The sequence below is a fragment of the Gigantopelta aegis genome, chromosome 6 (genome assembly GCF_016097555.1).
Source record: "Gigantopelta aegis isolate Gae_Host chromosome 6, Gae_host_genome, whole genome shotgun sequence".
Taxonomy (NCBI): Eukaryota; Metazoa; Mollusca; class Gastropoda; order Neomphalida; family Peltospiridae; genus Gigantopelta; species Gigantopelta aegis.
Genome location: NC_054704.1, coordinates 11613368 through 11639640, shown reverse-complemented (window position 1 = coordinate 11639640; position 26273 = coordinate 11613368). Strand labels below are relative to the sequence as shown.

The following is a 26273-nucleotide window of genomic DNA, read 5'->3' as shown; positions in this document are numbered from 1 at the left end:
ATTATTGACTAGTGGACATATATCTACAAAACCATAGATATGATAGATAGGACATGGCATGCTGACATCATTTTGGAGGCCAGAAATGACCCTTACAAGACCTACTACTTTTTGAAAACTGTCCAAAAGTACAAGATCATGAAGACTCTGATTATACTTTATTTTATAATAATGTTTTGAGTTCTGTGTGCGTTTTTTTAACTTTAATGTTGTATCAAGCACAATAATCCTGAATAAAAAATATTATTGTTTAAGGTAGAGATTAATTTTACTTGTAGAATGTAGGAAATTAAATTTCAGGGCATCTAGTTTTCAGAATTTTACGGCGAGCATACCCCAGAACCACTCTAGAAACTTTGCTTTGCACCCTTGATCTTAGTCAGCCCCCCCCCCCCCCACCCCCACCCCCCCCCCTCAATGTCTACTTGCTTCCACAGTGCCTGATTATGTGTATTGTAAATTTGTTATGTGAGTCACTGCTAACTTACTATAACCATGAGTAATTTAAACTAAGGCCCCTGCGTGTGCTGTAACCTCACCGTGGTGCAGGGGTGTAACATTCTCTTTGAGAATGGCCAATACAGCACAAATTGAAGTTTAGAGTAAAATTCGGTGTCCGTAAAATTCTGTGATATTTGTATTTGTATTTTTGCACAGTTCTTTACACTGTTTTTGTTTAAACCTTGAATTTTTATATTGATGTTGATCATCACTTTATTTATTTGCATTACCATAGTTTGACACCCAATAGCCGATGTATTTTTTGTGCTGGGGTGTCGTTAAACATTCATTCATTCATTCATTCATTCATTTAAACTAAGGTTTAATTATTTACCAACAGAAATATGAGATATGTGGTATTTATAGTCTAAACATTAGACTATTCTTTAAAAACAACAACAGATATGCTATTTTATTATAATAATAATTATGGTTAATAATACATTGGTACATATCAAAGTGATACATCCCACTAGAACGCCAAGTGGGACATAACACTTCATGAGGTTATCGATTGACGCATTACAACCTTACAGGAACGTCAACCAAACTAGTTGAGTGATATAAATTAAAGTTGATTATGGGTAATAAATAAGATATTAAATTTCATATCATGTTTATGTCCCTTGTGAAATATACTAACACACAATGCAAATAACGACAAACTATTAAATAATTGATGGATAATGTAATATGACATTAATGACTGGTATTCATGAGATACATTTACATGGAAACATGGCCAGTTATCATCAGTAATCGAGTTGCATTCGTGATCGAAAAGTTCAACCCCCCATATCAAGGTCAGTATCTGGTGTGTCCACCATTGGCCCATGAGCATGCGTGAAGACGACGGGGAAATGATTGGCACAAACATCTCAAATAAGCCACAGGAATGTTCCTCCACTCCTCCTGCAATGTCTGTGCAAGCTCAGCGATGTTACGTGGTAGTGGCTGGTAGTGACATACACGACGTCCTAACTCATCCCACATGTGTTCAGTTGGGTTCAAATCCGGTGAAACGGCGGGCCAGTTCATAATGGTGATACCAGTTTGTTGCAGGAATGCCTGGGTAATTCTTGCAGTATGTGGACGGGCATTGTCTTGTTGAAACAGAAGGGTCCTGGTCTTCGGTGATGGCGCAAAAGTGGCTGGAGAACTGGTCTTAGAATAACGTCAACATAATGCTGGGCTGTAAGGGCATCGTGGACAATGATGAGATCACTCCTGAAATCACAGTTGATTGGCCCCCATACCATCAGACAGCCGCCGCCAAACCGATCACGTTCCCTCACATATCTGTCAGCGTACCATGTGCTCTTCCATTGGCAAAAGAGACAGAGAAACGGGACTCATCTGAGAAAACAATGCTCCGGTAAAAGGCTGGTGGATGATTACCATTCTGGAGAGCAAACTGTAGTCTCGCAGCACGATGTCGCGGTGTCATGATGTTACCGTTGTACGGGCATCTGCATCTGAGTCCAGCCGTTCTGAGTCGACGGATGACCGTCATTGGATGGATAGGCCTTCCATGACGTCCTATCATATTGCTTTCTGTCATCGTCGCAGTTCTGAACCGGTCACGGAGGTGGTGTCGTCGAATCTGCCGATCTTGGCGTGGGGTTGTAACGGGACGTTGACCAGGTCGAGGTCGATCACGGTCTGTTGATGACGTTCAACAAGTTGTCCAATAGTTGATGGATGGACTCTGAAGGTCCTAGCAACTTGGCTTTGCGAAGTCCCCCCTTGAACCATGCCCAACGCTCGCTCCCTTTGTTCTTCTCTGAGTCGTGGCATTCTTAATGTGACGAGGAATATGACACCGTTACGTGACTTTTATGTGTCCACATACTGGCATTTCACGTGCATTGCATGCAGCATGATTGAGCATGTAGTGAACGCATTTCACACCATTTGGTGTGTTTCTGCTATTGTATGTGTAACGAGAACAAAACCAGGATTAAAAACAAAGACAAAAGTACCAATCAATGGCTTCCTCTTATAAATTGTTATTTTAAGTCCAATAAATATATTTTTCATTAATCACAACAAAATATTGAAAAATATCTGTTTTGCATTTTCATTGTGTGTCAGTATAATTTTCATTGTAAAGTGACTGGAGTGTGTTCTGTATTGTGATTGGTTAATTACATTCTTTTTCCGGGATCAAATGAAAATAACACCCGGAAAGCTAATGACATCATTAGAAAGTGACGTCATTAGCAATTGAAACAGCCAAAGTTGACATTCAAGGGTCTACAGTTAGATTGTAGCCAGGTATTTTTTTCAAGAAATGCCAAATATACAATTAGTTCTGTAGAAAAACAATTCAGTTTACAATGGACATAACCATATGGAGTTTTTAGATTTGCGGGTGTTATTGTCTATTTGATGCCTGCAAATGTTTAATTTTGGACCTCAGGCTAACACCGTCGGTCAAAAATTACATTTACGAGATCAAATAGACAATTAATAACACCTGCAAATCTAAAAACTCCATATGGTTATCTCCTAATTGTCACTTGCTGAAGATCATGACAGTTGAAAATTATTTCACTCGGGACATAAACATAATACGAAATGGAAGCGAGTTTAATATCCTATAAAGTGCACAGTTCTAGTTCTCAGTGTTAGTGCACAGTACTAGTTCTCAGTGTTAGTGCACAGTACTAGTTCTCAGTGTTAGTGCACAGTACTAGTTCTGTGTTAGCGCACAGTACTAGTTCTCAGTGTTAGCGCACAGTGCTAGTTCTCAGTGTTAGTGCACAGTACTAGTTCTCAGTGTTAGCGCACAGTGCTAGTTCTCAGTGTTAGTGCACAGTGCTAGTTTTCAGTGTTAGCGCACAGTTCTAGTTCTCAGTGTTAGTGCACAGTGCTAGTTCTCAGTGTTATTGCACAGAACTTAAAGGGGCTATAGCATCTGTTTGTGATAAAGATTCTCCAATAAAAATGTATTTTCTACTAGTAAATAAAATTATTTCTTATAATCATTTATGGGCATATAGTTAAAGATGTAGTTTTTAAATGTTAAAGCAAAATGTAATAAAAACATGATTTGCAATAGCTGTCATTATGCAACTTTGAAATAGCACTTTTAATACCAGTATAATAGATCGCAAACTCAAAATGGTTCTTGACAGGTTTGCTTAAAAGTTACTTATAAAAGTCTACAAATATTTTGTTTTGGAGAGGAATAGGGGTAAACTGTCATCAGAAACAGTATCTCATACCCCCCCCCCCCCCCCCATATTGTAACCACAATGAAATTGACACCTTGATCAAAATTTATTATAGTCTGTTCCAATAAAGTGCACAAATCACCTGTTTAGTGACATCTTTATTTTAATTTCAAAAGTAAACACCACCTTGTACATCAATGAGAGCCAAAACAAGTAAATGCTAAAGTAGGTAGACTATCATTAAATAGATATTTACACAATATTTACTTGTCTGTTTAATATGTAAGAAATAATCGACGAAAATAATTTTTATTCTATTTCCGACAGTACTATAGTTCTCAGTGTTATTGCACAGTTCTAGTTCTCAGTGTTATTGCACAGTTCTAGTTCTCAATGTTAGTGCACAGTTCTAGTTCTCAGTCTTAGTGCACAGTTCTAGTTCTCAGTGTTAGTGCACAGTGCTAGTTCTCAGTGTTAGTGCACAGTGCTAGTTCTCAGTCTTAGTGCACAGTTCTAGTTCTCAGTGTTAGTGCACAGTGCTAGTTCTCAGTGTTAGTGCACAGTTCTAGTTCTCAGTGTTAGTGCACAGTGCTAGTTCTCAGTGTTAGTGCACAGTGCTAGTTCTCATTGTTAGTGCACAGTGCTAGTTCTCAGTGTTAGTGCTCAGTGCTAGTTCTCAGTGTTAGTGCACAGTACTAGTTCTCATTGTTAGTGCACAGTAGTTATTTCTGTTAGTTTTCAGTGTTAATTTTCAGTGTTAGTTCAAGGTGTTAGTTGGCAGTGTTAGTTCTTAGTAGTGGTTTGTTAAGTCCCTGTATGGCCTTGTACTATATTGTCCACAACTGAGAATAAAATATATACCCTGTACCGATTTTATGATTCGGTTTACATCGTTTAGAAATGTGTTAATTACTTGAAGTCGGCGTTTACTACACGTACACAATAGAACAGTATGAAACATGTATGATAGTATCTGATAAGCTATAAAATATAAATATATGTCTAGTATTACACACACATGTGTAGACACGACATTACCCCGTGAGATAAGGATGGTCCCTGCCACTGTAACTTGACTCCTACAGCTTGGATTAAATAATTCCATGCTGGGATATTATTCAGATTTATTTGTTTAATCAGTCTCTGCTTTTGGATTAAAGCAATTGAATTGTAGTATGGTTTTAAAAACACACAAAGCTATGAATGGATCATTTGGTAGGGGTTGGAGTTAACTAGTCATAAGAATACCCACCTGAGGTTAAACAAGTTGTAAGATGGTGCCCCCCACACAGACACCATTGTTGAAAGTTGTTTTTACATTTTCAGCTAGTGTTCCATGACTAGTATGTGAATAAAGCCCATGATATATCCTGTTTGAGTTTAAAATTAATATGATTCCAATCTGTAAATACTCGTTTTGTTATAAATGCTTGCATTGGTCCAAATGATGTCATGTGACTTGGGGGGGGGGGGGGGGGGAAGCTGAAGTTCACAACTCCATAAACCTTAATTTTGCAAACTTTTGTCAATGCTTAAAAAACTAAATAGATTGATTCAACTATTTCCTTTATTGTTTAAAATTAATAAAATATTTGTTTATGTTATCTGTTAATATTGAATCAATAAATATTGTTGTTTATTGAAATAACATGCAGACACATTTAAAAAAAAGTTGTTTATCATAAAAATGTGAGATTTCCGTCATTCAGCTACTGTTGAAATAAAGCCAAACTGTTGAATGGTTATTCCTCTTGTCCCATATATTAATATCCTGGAGAAAGAGTTTTATTGTTATTTGATAGTATTTAGGTGATAATATCACTGTGTTTTGTTGTTAACAACTTCTCGGAATTTTGTTATGATAAATTGTGGTTGCCCATGACAGCTTACATCTATTGTCCGATTTATCACGAAAATTAACCATTGGAAAAAAAGCTTATATGAAAGTTGTGTTAGAATTTATATTGATGTAATAGAGTGTGCTTCATACTGTCACGAACTACAAACATTATCACATTCAGTTCTTAATAAATGTTTGATACTTAATAGCTGATAAACAATAATGCAATAACAGTGATTGATGGGAGCAATCTCGACTTGGTCAAAACATTCTTTTTACTCAATGTTGTACACAGATACAGTCTAAACATGTTAATTATTTTGTTTGTTCAGATTGCTTTTATATAAAAATTTTAATGTAATCACATTCTGGCCATATACTTGCACATCAAATTAAGTATGTTGTTTAAATAGAATATGCTATGCCCTATAGGTTTTAATAACTATAAATTTAATATTTGTTGCCATTTCATATCACACTTTTTTCCTTCAAATGCTATTTTCATTTGCTACGCACTAAAGCAGAAATAAATAATGATTTTTTTTTTAGAACATAAACTTGATGTGAAATAGAAGTTTGTTTAGTAATCCACTAATATGCTCCATTGTCTTTCTTACGGTTAATATGTGTCGAGTTTCGTGTATTTGTTTGGCACGTAAAACCTATAGAGAGCTTGATATTTGTCTTGTCATTATAGCTCCCCAATACAAATACTCAAATAGTGATTCCAGATAAATCCATTTATTGTTACTGCTTCATGGTGGACAGGCTGATGATAAAGATCAACTGGTACTTGATAGGAAATCAATGTTTTTTTGTCGAACAAAGAGCCAGCTGGTGTATCACAGGAACACTTCTGTATTCATTGATTCTGACAGCGGGGTGTCGCTCTATGGTTCAGCTTACATCTGCTGGGTGTCCGCTCATTTGTTTATACATGTACTTATTTTCGTGCTTCTTTCCAATTAATTTTCAAGCACGCTGTCCTGGGTACACACCTTGGTTATCTGGACTGTCGGTTAGTGGTTAGTGAGAGAGAAGTCGATGTGATGGACTTCTACCTACCGACCGAGTCATGAAACTCACACTGGTATCAGGATGTGAACCTATAGTACTGTCGGAAATAGAATAAAAATGATTTTCGTCGATTATTTCTTACCTATTAAACTGACATGTAAATATTTTGTAAATATCTATTTAATGATAGTCTACCTAATTTAGCATTTACTTGTTTGGGCACTCATTGATGTCAGTACACAGGTGATTTGTGTACTTTATTGGAACAGACTATAACAAATTTTGGTCAAGGTGTCAATTTCATTGCTGTTACAGTATGTGAGGAACTGTTTCTGATGATGGTTTGCCCCAATTCCTCTCCAAAACAAAATATGTGTAAGTAACTTTTGAGCAAAACTGTCAAGAGCCATTATGAGTGATCCATTATACTGGTATTAAAGGTGCTATCTCAATGTTGCCCAATGACAGCTATTGCAAATCTTTTTTTTTTCTTTTTTTTAATATATATAAAATTTTGATTTAACATTTAAAGAAGACACCTTTAACAATATGCCCATAAATGATTATAGGAAATAATTTTATCTACTGGTAGAAAATAAATTTTTATTGGAGAATCTTTATCACAGCTCGCATTATATAGCACCTTTAAATTGTTGCAAGATTGTGTAAATTTCTAATGTACTTATATTGAATTTATATTCAATAAATATGCTTGTCATAATTAATAATTTATGCTGCAATTCAAAATAATCAGTTAACTTGCAGTTTTAAATTAAAAGTTTGTTTAAGGGTAAATGCAATTGACACATATGATCAAAATGTATTATAGTCTGTTCCAATAAAGGTCACAAATGACCTGTTTACTGACATCATTAGTTTAATTTCAAGAGTAAACACTACCTTGTACATCAATTAGGTAAAGTATCATTGAATGGGTATTTACAAAATATTTACTTGTCAGTTTAATATGAAAGAAATAATCGACAAAAATCATTTTTATTCTATTTCCGACAGTACTTTAGTACCTACCAGCTTTAATCTGATGGCTTAACCACCAGTGGTAAAGTGCTCACTTGATGCACGATTGGTCTAGGATCGATCCCTATCAGTGAGACCATTGGGCTATTTCTCATCACAACCAGTGCACCACGACTGGTGTATTAAAGGCCATGGTATGTGCTATCCTGTCTGTGGGATGGTGCATATAAAAGATCCCTGGCTACTAATGGAAAATTCTAGTGTGTTTCCTGTCTATGACTGTGTCAAAATGACCATATGTTTGACATCTAATAGCCGATGATTAATAAATCAATGTGCTCTAGTGGTGTCATTAAACAAAACAAGGCTGGTTAAGTGGATTCTATTGCATATATACTTATATTTGTGCTTGTATCCAATTAAGGATCAAGCACACTGTCCTGGGTACACACCTCCGTTATCTGGGCTGTCTGTACATGACAATGGGTTAGTTGTTAGTGATAGAGAAGTTGATGTGGACTTACACCTACCCATTAAGTCTTTAAACTTTCTCTGGGTGGGAGAGTTCTTGTGTGTACATATTGTGTACATAGAAATATAAAATGATCTTATTGGGAAATCCAGAATTTAGTGAAAAAGAAAAATCAAGAAATGCTTAACACTACTTTAAAATTCATTACTGATATTGGACATTTTTGCTAAAGTTAACATATAAATTTTATGTTAACCATCGCTCAATCCAATGTAAAAGTTCTGCAGTTTCTCCACCCCTTCTTGTTTTCTTACTCTTTGTTCAAGTCTATGTATGTCTGTTGTATCTTAATATGTATTCGCTTGTATGTAGGGAGAGGTTTTAATATAGGCTAAGCCTGTTGACCCAATCTAATTAAAATTAGCTCCACTATTACATGTGGATCTAAAGACAGCCAGTAGGAGCTCATGTCCACCAATCAAAACCTTTCTTGCAGAATCCTGCCAGTGATTTAAAACTAACAACACTGTGTAGTCCCCAATGTCCAGGTAACATTTCGTCTGTAAATAATAATTAAATATTGACCAATCACACTTCGCCTTTTATAACGTTATTTGGGAGCATACAAATTCTAAAAATATCGGGCGAGTCTATTTTAGTGGCCGCAGTACAGCGAACCATACCAATACGTACGGGGTGGGTTATCAGTCTTCAATTTTACATTAAAAATTATTTATTTATTTATAAAATGTAAAAAACCTAAATCAGTCTTCAGTTTTACATTACAAATTATTTATTTTATAAAATAAAACATGTTTTACGGCATTCGTATTTCACACGAAACATGTCGTATACCCTCAGGATAATTCGGAATGTCTTGAAATTATTTTTAAATCACTGGCAGGATTCTGCAAGTAAGGTTTTGATTGGTGGACATGAGCTCCAACTGGCTGTCTTTAGATCCACATGTAATAGTGGAGCTAATTTTAATTAGATTACTGTTGACCAAATATGTTTTGCCAAATAAATATTGTTTAAAGCAAAATCAGCCAAAGTGTTCTGAATTATCATACATTGTGATATAGTCTCCATAATTTCCCAGAAAACACCTGTCAATTTATTGAATTGACACAAACCAAAAAGTTGATAATTTTGTAAAAAGTTATATTTTGGACATAATAAAATACAATATATGTACAAAATTGTGATTGCCAGGAGGATGACACAAGATATGCTTTTGACTGATGTCTGATACATTTTTCAATCTCCAAGGACGTTTCAGTACTTTAAATACACGTGTTGGACACAAATAGCCTGTAAATACTGAAGTGTCATTGAGCAAACATTTCTTTCTTTGTGGTTCCTTTTTTTTTTGCATTTCGCTGTAATAACATTTTATCAGCTGCTAGGCTAAGTAATTCAGTAACATTTTATCATCTGCTAGTCTAAGCAATCCAGACAGTGTTGTAATATAAGACATTTTATTATACATAAATACACAAAGAAACCACACAATAAACTCGTAATAAAATGTTAAAAATTCATATCCCAATCCTAGTTTCTTGGCATAAGGAAGTTTTAAGACAAACTGTTTTGTTTGATAACAAGAATTTATGAAGTTGACATAGATTAATCAATATGATGGGTTGTTTTGTAGATCACATCTGTTGTCAACTAAGCTTGTGTGTTTTTCTGATTTACTCTGATTATGTACCAGCAAACAAAAACAGTAATATTGGAAGTGTAAATGTAAATGTCCTGTGTAATAAAACAATACCTGTAGTATACAGTGTCTTTCTTTATACACAATTGTGCACTTATGTAATACAGGGCTCACCCTGGATCAAAAATACCTGTAGCCAAAATATTAGCCAAATGGAATTTTTATTAGCCATATTGAAAATGCTTTAGCCAAATTTGTTTTACGCAGTACTGTATTGAGTATTTATATATGAATATGAAAATGTATATTTTTTCAGCTAATTGTGTACAAACTGGAATAAATAGGAATAACAAAACCTCAATGGGGGTAGGGGCAGTTAATATATTACTTTGATTTTTCAGCGGGGGTGGGGTTGGGATGGGGTTATGCAATATCTTCAGAGTTTGAAGCCAGTACCCCATACACCCACCCCTACTTCTAAGGCCTATGACATTAAATTAACAAACATACAGAAATATGGATTGAATGGTGGGTTTTTTTTTTTTCTTTCTTCCTTTTTTCCCAAATAAAAATTTGAGAGCTTTTTTTTTATATATATAGAGCTCATTATTTCTTTAAATAGCAATCTTTATGTTAGTTTCAATTTATTATTTTTCTTTGCTTTTTTTTTTAAGTGACCCGTCAATTCCCCACCCCAAACAATTTCATAATTTGTTCCATGTTGTTGCGGTTGATTTCAGCGTTGTGTTAAATGCTTGTTGTGATTTCTGCTTACAAAATTTAAATACTGCATGTTCATTTCTGGCGATCGCGATCTGCATGGGTACGAAATTAACAAAGACAAAGGAATAAACAAAAACTGCAGTTAGGTATTCATTGATGCGAATAACTATTGTTTTTCTACAAATTTACATCAAGATTTACTTTTGCGTAATCGTATTGTTTAATGTCCGCAACGATGTCTCTTGACACGCGGGTGTCGGCTGACTGAAGCGTGACGTATATTCCACCGAGAGCTGTCCTCAGTTCAGCCAACAAACGTTCTTCCTAACGTTCGCGAAATATTTGATTGGTGTTCGTCGTATCCATCTGGTTTAACGTGAAGTGCACAAACCAGTCTACCGAACGTTTTGTTTTCGCTCGGTCTGGCTGAACTCGGCCCTTGAGATGGCCTACATGTCTTTCGGCCCTGAACTGGCATGTGTATTCAAATTGACACGCATTGACGGTCTGTTTTTATTACTTTGGTTCAAAGATTTTACAAAGTAAAAATAACAAGCTACATATCTTCCAGACATTGCTGTCATACATGCTGAATGCATGCCGTTAAAATTAATAACCGTGATTATTAAAATACGCAAACATCATAAGGCCTACACTGTATTCTGCATGACACCGTTTCTCGTTACCGGTCGCGAGATCGCTATTACGCTAATTGAATATTTGGTAGTATTATTATGTTTAAGGTGTCGGATAGATTATGTAACCGTTTGTTCACATCAGAAGACAGAAAATTGCTTAGCCAAAATTTTAGCCACTTGCAAATTTTATTAGCCATTTTTTTTTTAAATTAGCCAATGGCTAATTTGGCTACCGACAGCGCGAGCTCTGGTAATATAGCATACACAGATGTTTGAGAATTAAAACTTTGCAGCACGCGTTATTGTTAACCAAAGTTTGATGTACAAACAACAATGGATTGCTTAAAGGTACAGACCCTTGTTTTAGCCTGTAAAACTAGACGCTATGTTTGCTTAATCTACAAATGTGTAACACATCTGAATAAAATTATAATAGAGTGAAACTAAAGTCTGCGAGGTTTAACCGGGGCTATAACATCTAAAAATATATTAATTTAGCTCGATAACTGGTACTTGACAAACAAACATGCATTTTTAGAAGGAAATGTTTTATTTAACAACACACTCAACACATTTCATTTACAGTTATATGGCGTTGCATTTTTAGAATTATGAAAAATGTATTTAGGGGTATTACAAAAACCTGGATGACCAGAAACACTTCAGATTTACGAAAATGGATAATCTGAACAAGAAAATGTAAGTAACTTCAAATTTAGTTATCAAAACAGCTGTAAAAGTGAAAAATATGTTGTAGTGTTTAAAAGCTAGGGTCTGTCACTTTAAAATTAGACCAAAACTGTCATTCTTGCAAGTTTGAGAGACCCGATATTTACCTATATATCTACGTTGACTGGAATTGTATAATAAATAAAGCAAATTTTATATCTGTTAATACATTGGTATTAGCTAATCTATTCAAACAATTTCCACAAACATTTATATATAACATGTTCATTTTGCTGCAGCGTATAAATTAAAATGTCCTATTCAAAGAATAAATTAAAGAAAGTATCTGTCCTACCAAATTAATTTTTTGGTTAGTAAGTTTTGGATCAAGAGTCAAAGATGAGTTACAAAAATCCAATTATTTGGTAATGATTCGGCATCTTCTGCACTCCCTGAATTACTTGTTTGATTATCACATGTTGAATTTTCAACTGTTTTCATTTCTAAACTGGATTCACACACATCTACCATCTCTGTTTTGTTAGGCCTGGATTGCTGTGATCCAGGCATTTCTAAACTGGATTCACACACATCTACCATCTCTATTTTGTTAGGTGTGGATTGCTGTGATCCAGGCATTTCTAAACTAGATTCACACACATCTACCATCTCTGTTTTGTTAGGTGTGGATTGCTGTGATCCAGGCATTTCTAAACTGGATTCACACATGTCTACACTCTCTGTTTTGTTAGGTGTGAGTTGCTGTGATCCAGGCTTAATAGAAGTCACTTTGTTTCCGTTTAGTATTGGAGTTTTTAATGTTTCTGTTGTTTTTTGGTTTGGATTGACATTGGTTGTGTTTCCACTCTCCATTACATTATAAGTATCACTTTGTGAACTATGAATAATGGTGGCAAACTCTATTTCTCCATTTGCGACCGGACTGGCAGATTCTTGAGTTGTTTCTGTGTCTGGATTGGTTATACACACTGGACCACTCTCTACAGGGTTATCGGCTGCCTGTTGTGGTTTCTGTGTTACATAATCTGTCGATTCTCTGTCAGCAATTGGTACTGAACAGCAGCAGAATCTACGAAATGCCATTTTAAACTTGCTGTTTCCATATGCATAGAGAAGGGGATTGAACATGGAGTTGGCATGGCTCAGCAGTATAGCCGAAAGCAGCACAGGAATTGGAATGTTACATTCTTCACAAAACAGTGAAAAACAGTTGCACACATGAACGGGCAGCCAACACACAGCAAACAGCACAAGGACCATAGCTAATGACTTTGCTGCTTTAATTTCTCGTAAGAACTTCTTTTTTTTCCTAGAAGTAGATCTGTCTGTAATATTGAAAGCTTCCATTGCTGTCATCTGTTGATGGACAATGGAGAATATATATATGTATATTGCGAACATGATGACAAGTGGTGTAAGTACAAAACCAAAGAAGTTGAAGTAGACCATGTAGTCATATCCTATGACCTTGGTAAAAGCACAATGCATGTTTTCTGGTTGTCCTTTGTTCCATCCAAACAGTGGTACCAGACCCACAACACATGCTAGAGTAGATGTCACAACCAGTGTAAGAATAGACCGGAAAATGGTGACATGTTTCTGATAGGCAAAGGGATACTTTATGGCTATGAAGCGTTCCAAGGCAATCGATAATAAACCGAAGATGGATATCTGGGTAAGCACAACCACCAACGAGTTTATGAAGACACAGCCATGAAAGTTGTGAGGCAGTCCAACGAAGCTGAGTGCCACTAATGGAGGCACACTAATTCCAACCAGAAGATCGGCTAGGGCAAGACTGCCAATAAAACAGTTGGTTGGGGTACGCAGTGTCCTGTTGCGGTATATCGCTAACAGTACCATTGAGTTACCCATCAGAGACACTAGACCTATAACAATCTCTGCAGTGATGTAACCTACACTTAATGCATCCATTAAGCAGTTAGTTACAAGACTGGAAATACACCATCAATTATGAAACATTTTTTTGATTAGAAAAGTGTAAATACAAATTATTCCAAAAGTCAGTTCAGTTTTTTTTGTGATATGTTTTGAAAAACATCCATCCATACACATTCCTTGAGAATAAACTGTAATTGCTTCATTTAAAATAAGTTACACATGATATTACCTCTGCTTTACGTTGAAGTAAACTTCCAAATGTATACAGATGTGTTTGCTCATATCCAAGTGATGTTCAAGCATGATATCCTGATCTGCACAGCAGACTTGTTTAAAGTTTTATCACAATGAATGAATACAGAACAGCCTGCGTAATGGGTCTGAGTTTCAAAAGACAATCTTAAGGTGTCACGCTATTAACTTCCTATTATGTTCCAGATCAAATGTTCTTTTGTTTGATCTCTCATTTTCAGTTAGGTATTGTCTAAATGAACATTGATGCACTTCCGTGTGTTTAGTTTTCGTTTGAACTTCTCCAGACATGTCCTCTGTATGTCACACTACATGAACACTGCTACACTTGAGAAGACATGCACTGTTTGTTATGGTAGAACAAAACAACATTGTTAATACTATTGTACTGAGTGGCTGCAATAGTATGATTAGGGCAGTAATGTTGCTGCGTCTGAATTATATTACTACATAATTAATTACATTGATTTTCTACCTTCTCCTTGATGAACATTTCTATTTATGTTTTTATCGGCCTCTCCAGTGTTTGCCATTGTTACAGTTCGGTGAGTTTCAAACTTCACTGTTAATAGGTACACAGAGGTTCTTAATCGTTTGACTCCATTCTGCCGCACACAAAACAGTTCTCAACTTAGTACTTTGTTGTTGGTGTTCTGTTTTTGTTTTAAGTTCCATCTAGTACTTAACAGAATTTGTTGTTTTTTTGCAAACAAAATTCCTTCCTTATTAGTGTGAAATGCAGAGTTACTTTGATCTCTAATATATAAATGATATACATATACATGAAGATTGTGATGGTTTGAATGTTTATTCCTGTTGTAGGCATAATAATGTTTTTGTAAAAGTTCTGTATTTGTTTTGGCAGAATTGAATTTAACTGGTTATGATTGTTTCCTTATAGTTTTTCTTGTTTTCACTTTCTTTTTAAACTCCACAATTTACCACTAATTTGACATGGGTTTTTTGTTTACCACAAGTTGTACATACATACAGATTCTAATGTTATTCTTTCTGTCTTAATTGTCAGTTATCTTTTGTCGTATTCCTCTTTTCACTTTTTGTCACAGCATGAAGCATTTTTAACTTTCCAGTCTTCTAGTACTGAAAACTCCTAGTTATTTTTTATGAAATTTATTGTAATTCACAGTAATTCCAGTTTCACACAGCGGTATAGATTTTCTGTCATCAAACAAGTATTCCAAGGTTTTGTGTTTCGATAACAGGATTTAGTTTGATGCTAAGACTAATACCAACAATGGCTAGTCATCAGTCCCAGTAAGCACGATTTCCGCAGAACATGTTTTCAACTTCAGCTAGATTCCATCGTATTAAAATATTCCTTTGATTCAATTTATTGATCTGTAATGTTCCCTCGTAGTTAAATCGTTTTTATTGTCTCACTGTGTTAGCCAATGGACAAAGCCCATTGGGACCATAGTCAGTTGACATGTATATCCAAACAATTTACGAGTCTTTTGAAAAGCGTTTTAACTGTGGTCCAAAATAGGATTTGAATAATAATTGTAATTTGATCTGTGGCTAACTTCCCTCTGGGTTGAAGAGAAATAATCTGAAACATAACCCTCTTTTTTTTCAATCGAACTTTATCAAGCAAGCTGTGTTTGTTCATATTTCTCTGTACAGTTTGTAATATGAAATGTCAATAAATGAGTATTTTTAGCTGGTCTGGACCTTGAAGTCCAGCAGATATGTAGGGTGCAGTGTCATTCTATCTGTCAGTTCAATCAAACCATACTTACTGTGACAAACATATACTCCCTCCACTGTGGCTGCCATTTTGAATTCCTTTCTTTTATTTTTTCGGTTTTTGTTTTTTATCAAATATTTTTATGTTTTTGTTTTGTGAATATATAAACTTCTAATCCTATTCATACTCAGTACAGTGTGACATTTCAGTTTTAAACTCAAACTAAGTACAGACAAAATATACTGATGGAAAGAAATAAAGGAACACATTTGAAACAAAATTTGAAGCTAAACTGGAGTAGCTTTTCCTGTACGAAATACAGAGATGTAATGTGGTATTGAATCATCAGTAGTGTTGAGTCGACTGCAAGTAACACAGTTAACTTTCACAATTTAGTATAGGAAAAAAAATCACAGGGAAAAGAGTCACAATTTTTATATAATAAAATGTATGGGTTTGCAGAGTATTGAATGTGGCTAAATTAAAAGAAAGTTGCATTTTAGTATGCAGGGGGGACTTGTGGCTTCTTGTACCTGGGTCAATCAAGGTCAATTAGGCTAGATTAAAGAAAGACTGTGAATTTTTTTTCCGTGGTTTTTTTTTATGACTTTTTACCTGTGACCTTTTTTCCTAGATTCATTCTTCGTACCCTACACACAAGTATTTTAGCTGTATTACTTTTCTGTACAGTTGAATTACTTTTCAATGTTGAATATTTGCTTTTTTATACTCATGTTGTTTATTTGTTATTATTTACAGCTTACTACGCTACTGTAACAACTGACAGGTAAGTTGTTTTTTTTGGGTGGCGTGTGGTTGGATGGAGCTGTATTGTTGTTGTTAAATTATTCTTAAAACCCCCACAAGTTATAATAATAACATTCATTATGTGTTTTATGGGCTACCTTCTCTATGCTGCGGACTAATTTCCATCTCACATTTACTTCATTTAAAACCAGATAATCTTTTGTTTGGATTGCAGGATTTAGCTCAGTCAGTTAAGTGCTCACCCGAGGTGCTTGTGTTGAAAGATCGAACCACCTCAGTGGATCCATTCAGCTGATTGTTGTTGGGTTTTTTTTCGTTTTAACAAGTGCACTACAACTGGTCAAAGGCAATGGTATGTGCTTTCCTGTCTGTGGGAAAGTGCATATAAAAGATCCCTTGCTGCACTAGGAAAAATGTGGCAGATTTCTGCTGGTGACTGTTTTATAATTACCAAATGTTTGACTTCCAATAGCCGGTGTGCTCTAGTGGTGTCCAACAAAACAAACTTTAACTCTTTTGCTTGGGTCAACTGTAATCAATAATTTGTTAAATACTTCAGATGTAATATCTAATTTTTCATAATTATTCATTAATTACTGTGTCTTTTAATAGAAATTGTAATGTTCTCTCAATAAGTATATGTGGATGAAAATCTGAATAAAAAAATTGAATAATAAAAATAACCCTCAGTAATTTGTATTTTAGAACTAGAAGCTTTTAGATTAACAAAGATCTGTTGCAAATGGGTTATCATTATTATACTTGACCGACACAGTATAATCATTATGGAGTAATTTTGCTTTAGTTGAGTGCTTTTGTTCTTGGTAAAAGGGAAATAATAATGTAGTAAAATGATGAAATATTGCTTCGTTATCAAACATTGATCAAACTTAATGTATGCCAATAAATATTCAATCACTGTTAATGCTGTCATTATCTTTGCTGACAACCTTAGAAGGGTTTTTCTTCTTTCTTTTTTTTTAAAAACATTTGTTAACTGATGTGTACAAGATTGAATTAATTATCTTGGTGGACCTGTCACATTTTACACAAATGGTAATTTCGTGAAGCATTACCGATGCATGAACACAATAATTGTTTCTGCTGTTTGTGGAAGCTTGCATTATATATTTTCCCTATCCCAACCGATGTTCCGTGACTGGAACAACAACTGTTATGTGTCATCGTGTCTATGGGAAGGTGCATATAGATGATAATATCTGCACCAGCAGTGTTTAATATTGATAACTGTAACAGCTTTGTCTTTTATTCTTAAAATGTGTTTAAATCATTGTATATCAGACACAAGATAACCATAGTTTACGATATACTAAGGTATCATTAAACAGACAAGTCTTTGGTACACTGTTTATAGAATGACTCAAACTGAAGAGATACAATGTTAACATATATGCCAGTCTGTTATTTTGTTAAACTCCATAGTCCCATATATATTTTTTTTTTCAATAATATCCACAATGAGATTGGGTAAAATCACAAATTCCCAAACAAAAACCTATACACATGTCAGCAAAGGTTGTGAATAAATTGTGTTTGAGACTTGTTTTCTTTGTTAAAAGCATGTTAAACGCATGTTAGACTGAAACAGTTTTAGTTTGTAGATAGGTAGTATTACATAAATTTACATAGCACACACCAGTGTGATAACAGTATTATTTTGTACAGTGAGATGTACTACGATATGTATGATCAGAACAATCCTGTATTGACCCCGATAATCCTATCAGAGATAAGTACTTGGGCAAACACTTAATTTGGATTTTTCTTCCTTCGTATAATGCTAATTTGTCATGGAAAGCTGATATTTTATACATGTACATGTAAAAATAATGTAGGTTTTAGTTAACAATTCAAATTAGATAGATCTATTTTTATGATGTTACCTTGCTCTTCCCAAACTTCATAATACACACACACACACACACAGAGAGAGAGAGAGAGAGAGAGAGAGAGAGAGAGAGAGAGAGAGAGAGAGAGAGAGAGAGAGAGAGAGAGAGAGAGAGAGAGAGAGAGACAGATAGACAGACAGACAGACACACAGACACACAGACAGACACAGAGACACACACAGAGACAGAGAGACAGACAAACAGACAAAGTTCAAGCTTGCAATATGGGGCTTATCCCAGCATTCTAGGTTATTTGTCCAAAACAGAGGTTAATGATTAGTGAAAGAGAAATTTGTCTCATGTTTATACACCTTCAGTGGGTAGAGTGTACTCTGGCTTAGAACCAGAATCCATGTACGGTAGTGGATTTTTAAATTAAATCAAGAAAGAAAAACAATATATGTGTCAATGTTTGTTACTTTTTTGCTAAGGTGACAATTTTTTCTTAAATTTAATTATTCCAGTAGTTTGAAATTTTTAAAATTATTTTTATTTAGAAGTCAGCCACCTCCAGGTTTTACGGTCCCGACTTACAATTACGACTCGACTCACAGTTCTTACGGAATCTCGTACACTGAACCACACCATGCAAACTGGGAATCCAGGTATGTTCTGTTTGTTACTCTGTTCTTCAGTACTGAGACATGAAAAAAGAAATACCAATGTTGACCTTTGACCTAGGTAAATATTTGTTTTTTTATTTTGCTCCCTAAAACATATTGATCTTACCACAGTCACAGTGCCATAAGTGCATGTAACAAAGAGAGATTTTTCATGTCACACTATCATAAATGCATACAACAAAGAGATGTTTCGGGGTGATGTAACTTACTTGCAATCTAATTGCCTGAAATTGTCATACTACATATCTTTCGTTTTACCTATTGATCAATTTCCATAAAACAACTTGGCCTGATTGTGCAATAAAATGCACCGTGCACATTATTTGACAAATGTCACAGCTATTTTAATTGCTATCCTAAAATGGTTTGTGATACTAAAATGGAATTATGTACTGCAACATGACAGGTTAAACAGTTCAAGCAAATTTATCCTGCAATCACTATATTCATTGACAAGATATGATGACAAGATAAATTTCTCTATTTACGGTGATCAAAAATGTAGGTCACATAAGCCTGACTCAACTAGAGTATTTTAGACTAGATTTTCAATAAAATACTCTTTTAAGTCATTGTTTCAGTACAATATATACAAATAACGTTTTGTGTCACGATAACAAATCATAACTTATAGATTTATTTATAAATTAGAGTTAGGAAACATTTTTTGAACATAACAAAATGTAGCTACTGTCTTACAAAGAATCATGTCATGCTGTAAAAACTTTGGTAGGTTGATTTGTGTGCCAAAAAATGGAATAAATATGATTTTTTGACTATATTTGTTTGAATGCAGAATAAATAAAATAACCAATTACTGCAAATAACGAGATACGGCTTTCAGATACTGGTCTTATCCTGCTCCGGTCAAATGGTGAATACCATTCTAACCTTCTAACCATAGCAGAATAAAGCCAATATCTTAAGGCAGTAACTGGTTATTCTCTAGGAATAGAAGCCATAGTATTGTTTTAGCTAAGTTGATAGCTAGTTGCAAACTATACATAAACATTGGATAGTGATTGAGGAAGTATTTAATCTATCAATATTAATAATACTATATACATGTTACCACCAACTAGAAGATTAAATAGAATTATCTCTTTTGCCATTATTCCATAACTGCTTCACATAAGTCTGTGGTATGTACTGTCATGTCAACAGGAAAGTCATCTGTTTCCAAAACATTGGGTTACTATAAAACCCCACCATTATAGCAAGAGTAATTTCAATTAGCTTTTTAGCAAATATATACTACACCAAAAAAAGAGATGGGGAGGGAAAGACTCGAAATGATAACGTAACATAAACTGTATTAACGTGCCTCTATCCAGTTAAAGTTCAGGCACGTCTCTCCCACACCCAATTTCTTGTATGGCCAGTGGTCGAGTGTGGGACAGAAAAGGATAAAGAAATTGCTGTGCTATGCTGGATTTTTCTGATTACCACAATTTAATTTTAACCCCCCCCCCCCCCCCATTAATCTCAGTATTTTTCTCACTGTTTAGTTATATTTACATATCTCAAATTCCTGTTACAGTTATGAAGATCGTTGGCGACACAGAGAGCTCAGTCCTGAAGCTGATCTGTATGGAAGGTGGGAAATGATATATTCTTTACAATATTGTTAATATCAGATTGTTCTGTCTTGATCACGTGTCTTTCACAAAACATTTTATATAATAACATGTGACCAGTCATGAAACATTATCAAGCAGCACATGTGAAGGCTCATGAACTGTCATTACCATACAGCATATAGTGTGTTAATAGACATAACGGTCATTATCAAGCAGCACATGTGAAGGCTCATGAATTGTCATTACCATACAGCATATAGTGTGTAATTAGACACAATGGTCATTATCAAGCAGCACATGTGAAGGCTCATGAACTGTCATTACCATACAGCATATAGTGTGTAATTAGATACAACGGTCATTATCACAGAACATGTGGAGGCTCATGAACTGTCATTACCATACAGCATATATAGTGTGTAATTAGACACAATGGTCATTATCAAGCAGCACATGTGAAGGCTCATGAACTGTCATTACCATACAGCATATAGTGTGTAATTAGATACAACGGTCATTATCACAGAACATGTGGAGGCTCATGAACTGTCATTACCATACAGCATATAGTGTGTAATTAGACATAACGGTCATTATCAAGCAGCACATGTGAAAGCTCATGAACTGTCATTACCATACAGCATATAGTGTGTAGACACAACGGTCATTATCAAGCAGCACATGTGAAGGCTCATGAACTGTCATTACCATACAGCATATAGTGTGTAATTAGACACAACGGTCATTATCAAGCAGAACATGTGAAGGCTCATGAACTGTCATTACCATACAGCATATAGTGTGTAATTAGACAACGGTCATTATCAAGCAGAACATGTGAAGGCTCATGAACTGTCATTACCATACAGCATATAGTGTGTAATTAGACACAACGGTCATTATCAAGCAGCACATGTGAAGGCTCATGAACTGTCATTACCATACAGCATATAGTGTGTAATTAGACACAACGGTCATTATCACAGAACATGTGGAGGCTCATGAACTGTCATTACCATACAGCATATAGTGTGTAATTAGACACAACGGTCATTATCAAGCAGAACATGTGAAGGCTCATGAACGGTCATTACCATACAGCATATAGTGTGTAATTAGATAAACGGTCATTATCACAGAACATGTGGAGGCTCATGAACGGTCATTACCATACAGCATATAGTGTGTAATTAGACACAACGGTCATTATCAAGCAGAACATGTGAAGGCTCATGAACTGTCATTACCATACAGCATATAGTATGTAATTAGATACAACAGTCATTATGACAGAACTCATACGAACAGTTATAACACATCACAATCACATCCATCTTTGTAGCAAATATTTTTGTTTCTTTTCCACCAAACAATATAATTTTGTGATTGTTAACGTTTTTCAAATTTTAATTTGAAAAAGGTTATCATAGTGCCTAAAAGGAGTAAAGACATAACATCTGTTTTACAATGTTGTGTTTTGTTTCCCCCCAGGGACCGCGACTCCTACCGGCGAGACAGGGGAGATCGTGACCGCGAGCGTGATCGAGACCGGGATTCACACCGAGAGCGAGGCAGAGACCGGGAGCGGGATCGAGAACGCAGAGACAGATCGAGGTCAGGTGACAGAGACTCCTCCAGACACAGAACCAGAAGGTAGGTCGTCATGATGATGATGATGGTGATGGTGACTTCATTTTCATCTGTACTCATTTCTTCAAGCTTATAACTAATTAAGGTTCAAGCAAACTTAGCTGGTCACACACCTAAGCTGGACTGTCTGTCCAAGACAGTGAAATAGTGAGAGAGAAGTCTGTGTAGTGACCCATTGAATCATTAAACTTGCTATGATGGGAGCTGGTACTGGGATGGAAATCAAATACCTATTACTAATATGAGCGTTGTGTTTGATGGATTAACAACACCATCACTGAAGCTGGTCGATGATGATGATGATGATGATGATGATGATGATGATGGTAGTGGTGGTGTACTAGTGGTGATGTGATGTGGTCATTTATGTATAATTTTCAAGTGTGCTGACTTAGATGGACCCACAATTCGGCTGTCTGTCATGGACAGATATTAATGGGTTACTGTTAAAGAGACGACACCACTTTGATATGTCCATCTGTTTCATGATCATAGAGCTCAGTGTATGTACAGACATTTCCTTTCAGTTTCCATGCTAATGCTGATGCATAGCTTCTGTACTCTGACTTCAGTGGACTTGGTTTGAGTTTGGAGTTTTCCATCTCCTAGGAGTTTCCTTACTAGGATTCTGAGCCTCTCCAGCCCAGTTGTGATTTTGGAGTTTGCTTCTCCTAGACAGTTGTCTTTCTTGACTAACGTCCTCCGTCTGTCCTGTCCACATTAGTCTAGTCTCTCCAGTCCAGCTTGGGTGACCCTACCAGGAGCTGATGCTCCAGCTAGCATAGCTCTCAGAGTCATTGACACATGCAAGCTACCTCACCACGTCAAGGAATGGACCATGAGATAGATACATTTCATAACAACATGGATCCTTTATTTTACATCATGGATTGAGTGGGACATTTTTTGTCTGTGGTAGAATTATAAAGTTAATGTGTATTAGTATTGAATTGAAATTTCAAAAATTCATCTCAATATCGGGTTGCGGTACACTAAATACCACAGCCGTAGCTAAACTCATCATTGGTCATTGTTTATAACTTACCATTGAACCTAGTTGTACACTGTGGATAGGATTTATAACAGGCTGATTTGTGGTAACTAGGTATGTTTGCAACCACTGTCATGGTCTAGGGTTTTTTCAGGTTTTATAACAGGCTGATTTGTGGTAACTAGGTATGTTTGCAACCACTGTCATGGTCTAGGTTTTTTCAGGTTTTATAACAGGCTGATTTGTGGTAACTAGGTATGTTTGCAACCACTCTATGGTCTGATTTGTGGTAACTAGGTATGTTTGCAACCACTGTCATGGTCTAGGTTTTATAACAGGCTGATTTGTGGTAACTAGGTATGTTTGCAACCACTGTCATGGTCTAGGTTTTTTCAGGGTTTATAACAGGCTGATTTGTGGTAACTAGGTATGTTTGCAACCACTGTCATGGTCTAAGGCTTTTTCAGGTTTTCTGCAATATCTGTCACAATGGCTGTCTAGTGTTTCTACATTACTGTTATCCCTGATGCTAGTAAATTCTAATGTGATATCAGGAGTTTTAATGAAAACAAATCTTCTGGGTCGCTGCTTCTTTTTAGTACCTAAACGGCCCAACCGGAGGGGATTATAGGTTTCATCGCAATCCTTCGGTCTCAGGGTTATGGCCCTTGAACTTACAAAAATATGTTTTTCTGAACTTTGTTTTTTAGAATTACTCAAGATATTATGCTGAAATTTAGTTTATAGCTCTACCATGTCTACCATGTACTGTTACTGTCATGGCAATTTACCCTGGTAGGTGACATGTATTGCTTCGGCAGTACTCTCAGAATGCTTGTTTCATGGGTAACTTGTTAATTTTAATCATCACCGAAACAATAATTTCAGTTACATCATAAACTGGTGCATGTTACTTTTTGTTGTTTACAGGAAGAAGGAAGATGAGGCAGACCACCACAAGTCAAAACACCGTAGCAAGAGCAAGAAGAAGCGCGACAAAGATGACCCGGACTCTTCGCAGCCGAACGACGACAGTGAAACCAAGGACTGAATCACGCAGAGATCTTTTACATGTTCCTCATCTCTCACGGAAATTACACCACACATTGCCAACATGATGAACATAGCGGAACACAACTGTGTATTAGTTACAGAACAAAAATTTATTGTACATACACAGTACACATTTCCAAGATAATACATACGGTTTAACAAACCCATGAAAAAGCTGCACAAATTCTGTTTAAAGATCATTTGACCAAATATTGTTCTGAACATCAAGGTTAAATAAAAAAATTCTTTGCCTAAAGTGAAGACTGCTTCATGTCATAGTTTTTTTGTTTAGTGAAAAATATATTCTGTTTGATAATCAATGGCTTCAACCATGGTAAAACTGAATACTGTCACATATGTAGGATTAATAGAATCTATCACCGTTGTGAGGTATAGATAAGGCAATTCCAACCCGAGGGACAAAATGTTTTTTGTAAACCTCTGCCCTTACAAAAACATTTTGTCCCGAGGGTTGGAATTGCTTTATCTATACCTCGCAACAGTGATTGATTCTTTTTCTTACCCATTTAATTACAGTAACAAATCATTAATTTTGTAAGCTACGGTTTGTTTATTATAGAATGATTCGTTTATTGTAGAACGATTCGTAACAAACTCATTTAATCATACAGGGGAAAATAGAGTCCACATTATGCAACAACATAAAAGTGTAACAACTTGCCAATAAATATAAAAATTAAAAGATTAATTTGTTTAAATATTGTTAAAACAATGATACAATGTGAAATGGCAAACCGAATTTTGAAAAACATGAGTTATGACGTCATGCATATGTAGATATCCTCCAGCACCAGTGTGCTAGACAGATTTATCTAGCACCGTGCAAAAGCTGGCTAATTGTCCAGTGGGCAAGAAACCAGTATGCTGTATTTTAAATATTTTGTACTTGCGCTGTTGACTATGAATTTTAATGTTCAAAGTAGACTCCAAATAATGTGTTACTTGTTCGATATAACAAACTTTATTGAAATGTAAAAACATTTTTTTTATATTGTTGAAACAGGATGTAATGTTAATATTCAGTTTATGCCTGTTGTTTTACTACCTGCTGTCCCAAAATTGTTTTCATTTCAACTAGATTTTTATGATCATATTGAATGAAGGTTCAAGCTTGATGTCCTTGGCCACATCTTGCTGTGTGGTGTTTCCAGTACAGTCAAATCTGATAACACAAATACATCCAATACAACACACGGTTTTAAAAACAGTAATGTCAAACCTTCATACAAAGAAGAAAGGCACTGGTTAGGTCTACATCGGTCTACAGGCTGGTAGGTACTGGGCACTGGTTAGGTCTAAAATAGATTTCATGCCAAGTGTCGTTGGAACATTGGTATTAAGGGCTTAATATGCCAGTGATGGGTGCGGGAGGGAGGTGGGAAGCAGAGGAGTGTTGGGTCAGAGGTTGACTAGTTAGGGTAGAATGGTTGCAATGGTGTAGGAAAAATGTGTTAATATTCAGGGTATGCAGATATGGTAAATCCACTTTGCTTGTTCATAAATAATTTAAACTGTTGCAGTTCAGAACAAGTTCATGATTCAGTCAATGATTCAACAGTATCTTGTATTTGTTTTTAAATATTTTACTAGTGGTGTATAATGTATATGATTTAAACTGTAGTGTTACATGGAAATGAGTAATCCAATATGACATGGTTCATCTTCATTAAAATTCATTGTGACATAGGATTTTTTGTTGTCTTTTCAGTATACTTTTTATAAAATTAAATATTTACCTACAGAAATACAGAATTCTTTGAGAATGATTTCTTCATGGCATCTTGGCAGTGTCACTGTGGTTAAATATGAAAACTTAATGTGGTAAATGGTGCATGTTATATGCCTGGGCTCTTGCTTTTAGTTAAAAGTTTGTTTTATTTAACGACGCCAGCAAGGGATCTTTTATATGCACTTTCTCACATACGGGAAAGCTCGTACCATGGCCTTTGACCAGTTGTGGTGCACTGGTTGGAACAAGAAAAAACCCAATTAGTTGAATGGATCCATTGAGGTGATTCGATCCTACAACGCAAGCACCTCAGATGAGCTAAATCCCACCCCTCTGCTTTTAGAGTCTTAGACTGAAAATTTTAATAACAACAAAGAAATAAATG

At 35.5% G+C, this 26273-nt stretch overlaps 1 protein-coding gene across 1 annotated transcript in view; it reads left to right on the top strand.

Annotated features, from left to right (window-relative positions):
- The window catches only part of LOC121376051 (pre-mRNA 3'-end-processing factor FIP1-like), a 51979-nt gene extending 26138 nt beyond the window's left edge, over nucleotides 1-25841 (top strand). Inside the window, exons 12-17 of the mRNA XM_041503828.1 lie at nucleotides 16323-16350; nucleotides 18739-18846; nucleotides 20405-20461; nucleotides 21936-22097; nucleotides 24016-25408; nucleotides 25453-25841. Of these exons, the coding sequence (XP_041359762.1) occupies nucleotides 16323-16350; nucleotides 18739-18846; nucleotides 20405-20461; nucleotides 21936-22097; nucleotides 24016-24136 (476 nt within the window). The 3' untranslated portion in view covers nucleotides 24137-25408; nucleotides 25453-25841. The remainder of the gene's footprint in view (nucleotides 1-16322; nucleotides 16351-18738; nucleotides 18847-20404; nucleotides 20462-21935; nucleotides 22098-24015; nucleotides 25409-25452) is intronic.
- The last annotated feature ends 432 nt before the right edge of the window (nucleotides 25842-26273 follow it).